General features: G+C 41.5%; 1 protein-coding gene across 1 annotated transcript in view; it reads left to right on the top strand.

The window, feature by feature from the left end:
* The first annotated feature begins 6,472 nt into the window (after nt 1-6,472).
* The window catches only part of LOC137344857 (septin-4-like), a 56,660-nt gene continuing 51,524 nt past the window's right edge, over nt 6,473-11,608 (top strand). The window contains exon 1 of the mRNA XM_068008067.1: nt 6,473-6,585. Coding sequence (XP_067864168.1) covers nt 6,517-6,585 — 69 coding nt within the window. The 5' untranslated portion in view covers nt 6,473-6,516. The remainder of the gene's footprint in view (nt 6,586-11,608) is intronic.

Below are 11,608 nucleotides of genomic sequence, written 5' to 3'. Positions count from 1 at the left end.
AGTCCCATCAATAACATTGATAAGGCTGTGTCTGCCCGTGCTGGCCACCCTCCCTCACCCCTGCTCACAACACTCTGTCTGTGCTTAATAAACCAAGAAAATGCTGGAAACATTCAGTAAGTCAGGCAGCATCCATGAAGAGAACTGACAAGATAGAACTGAGGAAGGATCCATATCTGAAATGGTCTCTCTCTACAGCTGCCTGACATGCAGAGTGTTTCCAGTGTATTCTGTTTTTGTTTCAGATTGCCAGCATCTACAGTATTTTGTTTTCTGCGCTTAACGGTGCAGGTTAAGAATGGCATCACTTCATGTGGGTTATTGCGTAGACATCAGTGACTGGTATCAATTACATCTCTACCACCCTGACATTTCCGCTCTGTTATTCTCTGCAAATCATTTTCATTGTTTCACAGTGAAGTTACACCCATTGCCAATTTTTACACACGTCATGTGTTCTCATGTCACTTTTTTTTGTTCCCTCTGAGTGCAGAGGCGAAGACAGGACCTCAACACTGAAAAAATGTGAGGAGTGAGATTTGTGATCACAAAATGTGAGAGAGATTGAAAATCCATCCTTTGAGTCATCATCTTGTCTCTGGTCTAAAATCTCTTGCTACTGCTCCACTGGTACCTCTTTCCACTTGTCTTTCTTTTGCTGATGTCCCTTCTCCTCCTGCGTCCCTTTGCCTTTCTTCTCTTTCTTACCCACCTTGCTCACCCACCTCTTTTTTGCCCATCTGTCTCCACTTCTACTTCCAGTCCCCTCTCCCCACTTCTTTCCCATTCTTCTTTCTCTGTCCATCTCTTGCACTCTACTTTCACCATCCCTCTTTCCTCACCTTCTTCTAACCATCTCTCCACTTCTTTGCATCACTCTCTCTCTCTCTTGGCCATTCACCTTTCATGTTGCCCTATTTTCTTTTTTTTTCTGCTTGTCACTCTCATCCTTTCTCATTTTCCCCATTCACTTCTTTCTCTCCCTTCTCCTTTTCAGTATCTCTCACCGTATTCTTTCACTCCACTCATTGTCTTTCTGTCTTTCCCATTACCTAAATTATGTAATATCTCCATTCCCTATGTGCATATGCTTCTCTTCCTTCCTTCCTTTCCTACATCCATTTCTTTCTCCTCTTCCTTCCCTGTCCATATTTCTTTACATTACTCATTCTCTCTCTGTCCAATGTTGCTCTAACTGATAGTTTACTTACACCAGCACAGAGTCCTACTCAGGGTGGCCCATTGGAAATGGGTAACAGAGGCAGTAACAAAGGCAGTTGTCAGAACTGAGAATTGTCCTCAATTGATGAATTGTAGCCTGTGGGGTTTCAGAATCAATGTGGACATTCAGTCCACTTTGTGCAGGCACTTAAATACAGCTACAGCCTCCCTAGCCTTCGCAAATGAAATCCTGGTCCAGAGTTAGGAAAAAGGCAGCTGCAAGACCTACAGGTAAGATGGGAGAGATCTTACTAAGATATTACATTACAGTATTGTGTGGTTGTACATGGTGTATCTATAGATGTACCCCTATATATACATACTTCTATGGGCATATGCTTATGGATATACATGATGTATCTATAGATGTTAGTGTATGGATGTACATAGTTAGTAAGTTTATGTAGATGGGTGCACAAGGGGAGTCCATGGGTGTACGTATATGGATGTGTGTGGTCTATCTAAAGGTGTATGTATATGATGCAAATGTAGTTGTAGATGAAATAAAAACAGAAAATGCTGGAGAAGCTCAGCAAGTCAGGCAGCATCTGTGGAGAAAGAAACAGAGTTAATGTTTCAGGTCGATGACCTCTCGTCAGCTGAAAGGTCATCAACCTGAAACATTAACTCTGTTTCTCTCTCCACAGATGCTGCCTGACTTGTTGAGTATTTCCAGCATTTTCTGTTTTTATTTCAAATTTCCAGCATCTGCAGTATTTTGCTTTTGATTTTGTATCTGTAGATGTGTGGTTATTGAAATACTAAAGATGCAGTATATGGATGTACACGGTGTATCTTTGGATGTACGTAAGAAAGGTGAAGAGAAAATAGAATGCTGGACTATGTGGAAAAAACAGTAGATTACAAGTTAGAGGAAGTTGTGCTCAAACTGCACAGTGCTCTGGTCATACTGTGCCTTGAGTCCTGTGTCTGGTTCTAGTTCTAAAGAAGTATTCAAGTGCTGGAGGCAGTGTAGAGAAGAGCCACGGGGCTGATCCCTAATGGTAGAGGCCTGAGGTGAATCTTGAGCCGAAAGGTGTGGCTGGACGGGACCACCACCCGCCCGTCTATCCCAATCCCAGACTCTGGGGATAGGGTTGTTTTCATAATAGTGGTAGGCGCTACTGGGGCATTCGCCTTGTGGGGGCACCGGAGTTCCAGAGCAGCATGTTGCTGCTCTATCAGGCTGGGGGTGGGGGGGCTGGTCTGGCCAATGTGGCTGAAAATCAAAACTTTTCTTGATTGCTGCTCAAGTGTCAATTTTCCATTTTCCTAATGACAGTTGATCTCTCTGAGATGGATTGCTCTTTAGATATGGCCCCAATTATAGTAAGTATACCTGCTTCCCACTGCATGTTGGCCGTATGCTGGGCTGAACTGGCAGAATTACCGGCAGACCTGAGCATCTCAGCAATCCCGTTTCCAAATGTGATATTAGGATGGGAGTGTGTGGGCAGAAGAAGTGCCTGCCAAGAACGGACTCGGCCCCAAACTCCTCCCCCCCCCCCCCCACCCACCAACATCCTCCCCGCCAACAACCTCCCCAGCTCAGATAACGATTCCATGCTCAAAATGGGTTGGAATTTCTAGTCTTTGGACTAGTCTTATGATGGAGGGGAGATCATTGATGAAGCAGCTGAAGATGGTTAGCCTGAGAACACTGCTCTGATGAACTCGGCAGTGGTGTCCTGGGCCTGTGACAATTGGCCACTACCATCTTTCTTTGTTTTTTGTATGAATCTCCTTGACCCCATTGACCTCAATTTTGCTAGGGTTCCTTGGGTGCCATACTCAGTTGAATGCTGTCTTATTGTCAGGGGTGGGGGCAACGACTCTCACCTCATTTCCGGCATTTGGTTCTTGCGTCCGTGTCTGAATCAAGTGATGAGACCTAGAAGTGAGTGGTTCTGGCTGAACCCAAACTGAGTATCAGTAAGCAGGTTATTGGTGAGTAGTTGCTTAATGATACTATTGATTACTTCAGGCATGTCTGACATTGTGAGTACTTTTGCATCTACTGCTGTACCAGTACTGTGTAAACTTGCGTAGTTATGCAGTGTACCCACCATTCCAGAGGAAATACAGTGTGTGGGTACAATAGGGTATGTTGTATATGTAGGAGTTGGATTTCATTCACCCAGCACCTCACACAGGTACAGAACTCATGTAAGTTCCAGTGTTACTTGAAAAAAAGGTGAATGCTTCTGCTGCATTAAATATATCATAGGTATATCAGTGTGAGCTTCATCCTGTGAGAAATAAGTTTCATTCATGTGTTACACAGCTTGGTTAAAGAACGCCTCTGCCCTGACAAGCTGAGGTTAACGTGGCCTAATTGCTGCACGAACCATTTAAGGCCTGAAGTGATGCTGATTAATTTTGCTGAAACTGTTTAACATTTTGTTTAACATTATTTTTTAACCGGATCACATTTAATTTTTTCTTTTTCACGTAAACCTTTCCTTTGGAATGTTCCTTTTCTCTCCACTTTTCCTGTTCTTCACTCACTCTGTTCCCTCTCCTGACACTGCCATTCCCTTCCTGCACTGAGATGGCAGAATATGACATGCCTCAGAGCAACTCTGAAGATGGTGAGCACTCTGCACATTCCCACGCAGAGGATCCCAGCTGCATTGAGGTATTTCATCCTCACAGTGACCACTGTGCCAGAAGGACAAGTTTCACACAGTGCTGTGTGGATCAAAAACAGGTAACAATTGTGCAGACTCAAATATTATTCACTTAATGTCTAGGAATTAGACAGTAACTCCTTCATTCTCTCAGTGTACCGATGACCGTAGTGATTCCCACTCTATACTTACCGTTACTACCTGCTGTCTTTTACAATCTGTTATGTCTGCTCATTGCTCACTATCAGATAGTAATGTTTCCTTGTTATTTACTATCAGTAATGTCTGCTCAAGCTTTACTATCTGTCTATTTGTTGTTTAGTTATTATCAAATAGTTTGGTCATCTCATTGTTTGGTGTATATCAGATAGTAACATCTTATTGTTTAGTCCATATCAGATAATAATGTCTCCTCATGGTTTGGTCCATTTCAGATAATAATGTCTCCTCATTGTTTGGTCCATTTCAGATAGTAATGTCTCCTCAGTATTTAGTCCATTACAGATTGTAATTTCTCCTCATCGTTTGGTCCAAATCAGATAGTAATGTCTCCTCATTTTTTGTTATCAGTTAGTAATATTTCCTCATTGTTTACTATCAGATTACGATCTCATTCCTTAGTTGGTGTATATCTCTTCCATTTTCTAGGTGGTTATCCTTCCTTCACAACTTGTATAACATGCTTAAGATCTAAATCTTTTTTATCTTTACAATTTCAACATTTTAAATTTCATTGTTTACTACTGTCTTTTCTAGGGAGGCTGGGTTAGTTCTCACTGGTGACATTAGCACAGATCTTTTTTTTTATTCGTTCATGGGACGTGGATGTCGCTGGCGAGGCCGGCATTTATTGCCCATCCCTAATTGCCCTTGAGAAGATCTGGATGCTTTTCATTCAGAAAGTATTTAGAAGACCAATTTCAGAACTCTAGGAATAATTCCAAACCCTCTCATACTCTCACCCTCCCTCAGTTATCCTACGTGTAACTAACAAACCCATCCTCACATCATATCCAAGTGGAATTCCCATTCCTGGGACTGAGGTATGAATTCTGCATTATAACTGGGAGTCTAACACTTGTAGCTACTGGAGTTAACCCATTCAAAGTTGCTTATTTAAACTATACACTAAGTTATAACATTAGTTTCCAACAGCCATATTGAGGCCATTCCAATGCATAATTGATATATGAAGGCAAATTAACAGTATTTTTTCCAGTTTAGTCCCTTTTGCTCCTGAAGGTGCCCTTCAGTACTTCAGCCAAGAGGGGCATTCTTCTTGTATAAACTAGATGGTACATTTTGGCAGGCAATTCAACTGTATATGGCATCACAGCTGCACCCATTCCTGTCCTCACCTGACATCCACACACGTGCACTCTTTCACAAGATCACAAGATAATTACGGATGAGAAAAGCCATTTGGCCCATCTTAGTTCATCCATCCAGAACGATCCTAAAGTCCCCCCCAATGCAGCATCCTGTTGGTTTCTAAATAAGTCCAAGGATTTTGCCTTCACTACTCTATCCAGGAGTCTATTACATGTGTAGATCACTCTTTGTGTGAAGAAGGATTTTCTGATATTCCAGCCAGGTAAATTGAAAGCAATCAGAAGCAGGAACCCTGGTCAATTTTCTCTGCCTTAGATGAGGTTAGTAGTCCCCCAACTGCTGTTTGAGATCAGCTAACTCAGCACAATTCAGGAATTGAACATGGGGCATTTATTATATATGGATTAGTGCTTCACCAGCAGTGCGTTCACCACTGTTCCCTCAGAGGAGCTGCTTAAGGATTAATATTAAAACCCATTACGAGGGTGTCCTGCAGTGGGTCTCTTGTTACACATTCATAAGTATGAACCATGATACTTGTCATTCTTTAGAGTTTATTGAAGCTGATTTGCATCATGGGACATGTACACATTATAATATGAACCTCATAGTCTGTTCAGATTTGCATTTATGAGCAGGTTTATTTATTAAGAGGACTGCTCCACTGAAACAGAATAGTAAACAGCTGGGTGTCACCCTGGTACAATTTGTTGCTAAACATGGCTGTCTTGTGTTTCATTAATTGTGATGGTCGGTGTATTATAAACAGTCTGAGACTGAGGGGTACACACAGTGGTAAATGGGGTTGTTCAGCATTAGCCAAGCTTCACAGTGAATGATATTTTACAAAATCATTATTTTGGTTGAAATTAAATCAAGCTGCTTTATGAAAAATGGAAATAATTCACTTCTCACAATGTGTTTATTCATGACTTTGGTTCTGTATAACATTTGATTTTCTTCCATCCATCCCAATATTTATTTATTTATTTATGCTTTCTTTCGTAAATTTTGATCATTATATAACCCCTCCCGTGTTTGCTTCTGTTTTCCCCGCTAGCTTGCTCACTTTCTGAAGGAAGACTCAGATGACTCTGAAGTAGAATGGATAATGAAAGAGTCTGCCAATGAGAGATATCCTTTATGTTCCGCTAAGGCGAATTCTCCAGTAAACATAATATACCATGAAAACATAGAGAACATATCTGCGCTTGGAATACCAGAAAAGTTGAGTTCATGTTCACCAGGAACGTCAGACGTAGAGAAAGAGCAGAACTGGAAGCAGACACTCAAAGGTCAGCAGGGCGATAGTCTTCACGTGGCTGTAGAGTCGATGCCACCTAACTGCGCATCCAGGTCAAAGAGTCCTTGGGGAAAACTGGACCCGTACGACTCATCTGAGGTAACCTTAGAAGAATTAGAAGCTCTAGCAGTGGTTAAACAAATTAATCTATGGTAGGAGTGTCCAACCTCAGTCCTAGGTCCACATGTGGACCGGAGTCCTGGCAATCTGGCCCTTAAAGCCCAGGCAACTTGGTTGTATTTGGCCCTTTATATTTTATGTTTGCTAGTTCTATTTGAATCTTGTGGAGGTTTGTGAAAAGGCCGTTTTAAGTGCTTTTGCCTCATTGGTGGATAAATCAGAATTCCAAAATCTGTTAGCATCAACAGTTTGAGATGCGTGCCTGTTAATGGTAACATGCCTTTTAATGGTAACATGCATGTTAATATAAACATGCATATTAATGGAAACATGCTTATTAATGAAAACATGCATTTAGACTTTATATGTGGCTTCTGAGACTCCATTTTACATACCTATGTGGCACATGAAGACGAAGAAATTTGGACACCCCTAGTCTATGGTATTTCCCTTGCTACTTGTTACACCAGTAATTCAAGACAGAACTGACAGGAATGTTTCCTGTTAGGATCACTACAGAGTCACATTTATCTGGGGAGCAGTAACAGATGACAAGGAACTTAGTGTTTTTTGAAACTTAAATATTTAATAAAAATACATTCTGGGCAGTCGCAGTCCAGTTCCTAGTGGGTATGGAATTTGGCAGTAAATTGGCCACCTCATTCAGAGAAGCCACAGGACGGATGGTGTGGGAAATGGAAAAATATCACACTGGTATAGTAGGGGCACTGCTGAGGTTGGGACTAAGGCAGTTGTAGCAGAGCAGATGGATCTTTTTTCTGCATCTAACCATGCAGTACCTGACCTGGGAGCATGTGACGCTGATGGAATAAAAAAAGTGTTTCATAGCCCAGCACAAACATCCCTCACCTCGATGAGAAAATCGATGAAATCAATAAAATGTAGGACTCAACAGATCCAGAAATACAGCACTATTAGAGCCCATAATTTGTTACAATAATGATCTGATAATCATTTGATAACAAGTAGCAATTATCATAGGGTATGTTGGGATGAATAACTCACCATCTACAGCAGTGTTTGTGACAACTTTATTTTGTACTTTTAGATATGGAAACCAGGTGGTATGTTTTCTCCAAGTTGTAAAGTGTCAAAAAATAGTAAAAATGAGTAAACTAGTATAGAATATTGGTATTTACTAAAGAGGGACTCAGAAATCCACCATGAGCCCCAGAGTGTGGAGTTCGTTTATAGATAAAATGCTGTTAGTCAAGTATTGAAAAATGTGCCTGAAAAGGGCTCATTAAGGAGTTGTTAAGTGCTAGTTAATACCAGGGAGGGTCTCGTAGAAGTGAAATGGAGAAAAGTGTGAAGGTTTCCACGGGGGGAAAATGAAGAGACTGGAGAAGCTGGGATTGTTCTCCTTAAAACAGAGAAGGTCAATGGAAGATTTAATAAAGATGTTCAAAATTATGAGGAGTTTTGATAGAGTAAATAAAGAGAAACAGTTTCCACTGGCAGGTGGGTCGGTAACTAAAGGGCATAGATTTAAGATAATTGGCAAAAGAACCAAAGGGGAGTGGAGAGAATTTTTTTTACGCAGTGAGTTGGAATGCACTGCCTGAAAGGGAGGTGGAAGCAGATTCAATTGTAACTCTCAAAAAGGGAATTGAATATATACTTGAAAAGGAATAATTTTTAGGGCGAAGGGGCAAGAGCAGGGAAATGGGACTAGTTAGATAGCTCTTTCAAAGACCCAGCACAGGCACAATGGCCCGAATGGCCTCCTTCTATGCTGTATCATTCTATGATTCTAATATAAACAAAATGGCAGGTAGGGACTTCCACTCAGATCTATCATTAGTTTCGGGAGGGAGGATCGAAGTATCTGAATTCAGTTGGAATACTGCCATCTCTCTGCTGCAGTCACAGAAAAGTGCAAACTCTGGTGTATCTCATTGTGTAGCAGGAGATGGAGGAGACAGCAGGGAGGACAGAGGATGCTAACAAACTACCTAGGGTGTGACATTTCCACTCCGTTTGTTCGCTTTTATCCAGTCATGCACTTACCAATAATCCTAAAGCATTCATCAATCGAAAGCCCTACAACTCCAAATGGTATGTGACCTGCATGAAAATCATGAAAAGGAACAGGAGAAGGCCATTCAGTCCCTCAAGCATGTTTCGCTATTACATGAGTTCATGGTTGATCAGTATCCTATCTCCATCCACCCACCTTGACTCCATATCCCTTAATACCCTTGGCTCAGATTTATAATTATTAATTAACCTAGCATCTACTGCTTTTTGTGGGAGAGAGTTCCACACTTCTACCACCCTTTTCATGAAGAAGTGTTTCCTAGTTTCTCTCCGAGTGGCCTGGCTCTGATTTTGAGGTTATGTCCCCTTGTCCTAGACTCTCCCACCAGCGGAAAAAGTTTCTCTCTATCTAACCTATCAAATCTTTTCAAAATCCTAGAAACCTCAATCAATTTTAAAGGTAGTAGGCAGAAGGCTGGAAATTATAGACCAGTTAGCCTAACATCTGTGGTGGGTAAAATTTTGGAGTCTATTATTAAGGAGACAGTAGCGGAATATTTGCATAAACATAATTTAATAGGACAAAGTCAGCATGGCTTTATGAAGGGGAAGTCATGTCTGACAAATTTGCTTGAGTTCTTTGAGGACATAACGTACAGGGTGAATAAAGGGGAACCAGTGGACGTAGTGTATTTAGACTTCCAAAAGGCATTCGACAAGGTGCCACATAAAAGATTATTGCTCAAGATAAAGATTCACTGGATTGGGGGTAATATTCTGGCATGGGTGGAGGATTGGTTATCGAACAGGAAGCAGAGAGTTGGGATAAATGGTTCATTCTCGGACTGGCAACCAGTAGCCAATGGTGTTCCGCAGGGGTCGGTGCTGGGTCCCCAACTCTTTACAATCTATATTAACGATTTGGAGGAGGGGACCAAGTGTAACATATCAAAGTTTGCAGATGATACAAAGATGGGAGGGAAAGTAGAGAGTGAGGAGGACAAAAAAACTTACAAGGGGAAATAGACAGGCTGGGTGAGTGGGCGGAGATTTGGCAGATGCAATACAATATTGGAAAATGTGAGGTTATGCACTTTGGCAGGAAAAATCAGAGAGCAAGTTATTATCTTAATGGCGAGAAACTGGAAAGTACTGCAGTACAAAGGGATCTGGGGGTCCTAGTGCAAGAAAATCAAAAAGTTAGTATGCAGGTGCAGCAGGTGATCAAGAAGGCCAACGGAATGTTGGCTTTTATTGCTAGGGGGATAGAATATAAAAACAGGGAGGTATTGCTGCAGTTATATAAGGTATTGGTGAGACCGCACCTGGAATACTGCATACAGTTTTGGTCTCCATACTTAAGAAAAGACATACTTGCTCTCGAGGCAGTACAAAGAAAGTTCACTCGGTTAATCCCGGGGATGAGGGGGTGGACATATGAGGAGAGGTTGAGTAGATTGGGACTCTACTCATTGGAGTTCAGAAGAATGAGAGGCGATCTTATTGAAACATATAAGATTGTGAAGGGGCTTGATCAGGTGGATGCGGTAAGGATGGTTGAAACTAGAACTAGGGGGCATAATCTTAGAATAAGGGGCTGCTCTTTCAAAACTGAAATGAGGAGAAACTTCTTCACTCAGAGGGTGGTAGGTCTGTGGAATTTGTTGCCCCAGGAAGCTGTGGAAGCTACATCATTAAATAAATTTAAAACAGAAATAGACAGTTTCCTAGAAGTAAAGGGAATTAGGGGTTACGGGGACCGGGCAGGAAATTGGACATGAATTTAGATTTGAGGTTAGGATCAGATCAGCCATGATCTTATTGAATGGTGGAGCAGGCTCGAGGGGCCGATTGGCCTACTCCTGCTCCTACTTCTTATGTTCTTATGTAAATCACCCCTTATCCTTCAACATTCCAGGGAATACAAGCCTACTTCATATAATTTCTCCTCATAATCTAACACTTGGAGCCCTGGTAACATTCTGGAGAATCTGCGCTGCACTCCTTTCAAGGCTGATATATCCTTTCTAAAGTGCGGTGCCCAGAACTGTACACAGTACTCCAGATGTGGTCGAACTAGGGTGTTGTATAGCTGTAGCAAAACTTCCTCCCCTTTTATATTCTAACCCTCTAGTTATAAAAACTTGTTAAAGGCGAACATTCGATTAGCCTTTTTGATTATTTTTTATACCTGTATATTTTAGTAATCTGTGTACATGGACCCCTAAATCACTTTGGATCGCCACTATTCCTAGCTTTTCAACATTTAAAAAATACTTGGATCTATCCTTTTTTGGTCCAAAGTGGATGTCCTCACACTTATCTGCGTTGAAATCCATCTGCTACGGTTTTGCCCACTAACTTAATCTATTTGTAATTTTATGCTCCTGTCTACACTACTTACGATGCCACCAATCTTTGTGTCATCAGCAAACTTGGATATATGGCTCTCTATTGTGTTATCTAAGTCATTAATAAATACAGTGAATAGTTGACACCCCAGCACAGACCATTGTGGGACACCACTAGTCACTTCCTTCCAATTTGAGTACATACCCATTATCCCTACTCTCTATCTTCTACCGCCTAACCAATTTCCTAACTAGGTCAATAATTTGCCTTCAATGCCATGAGCTTTAATTTTACCTAACAGCATCTTAATGCATGTTCTCCTGAGATTTAGCATAATTTCAATATTGAGGCAATCCAATGTCATTGAATTATTTGAAGAGAATGGAAAGTTGGCTTGTGGGAGGCAAGGGCTCCATACTACGTCCATGGGGTTTGACACCTCTGTTTTCCAGCAAAGCAAAGATACAGTAATGCACATCCACAGACCTGGATACTGAACAACCCTTAAGATGTTTGGACCATTCATTGTGGGGAGGTGGAGCCTTCCCATATTGAGTTACATTGAGTCTACAGCACAGAAACAGGCTGTCCGGCCCAACTGGTCTATGCCGGCCTGCATGTTCAACACGAGCCTCCTCACTCCCTACTT

The sequence above is a fragment of the Heptranchias perlo genome, chromosome 28 (assembly GCF_035084215.1).
Source record: "Heptranchias perlo isolate sHepPer1 chromosome 28, sHepPer1.hap1, whole genome shotgun sequence".
NCBI lineage: Eukaryota > Metazoa > Chordata > Chondrichthyes > Hexanchiformes > Hexanchidae > Heptranchias > Heptranchias perlo.
Note: the sequence above shows the minus strand (reverse complement) of the source record. Positions and strands in the feature narration are given on the sequence as shown.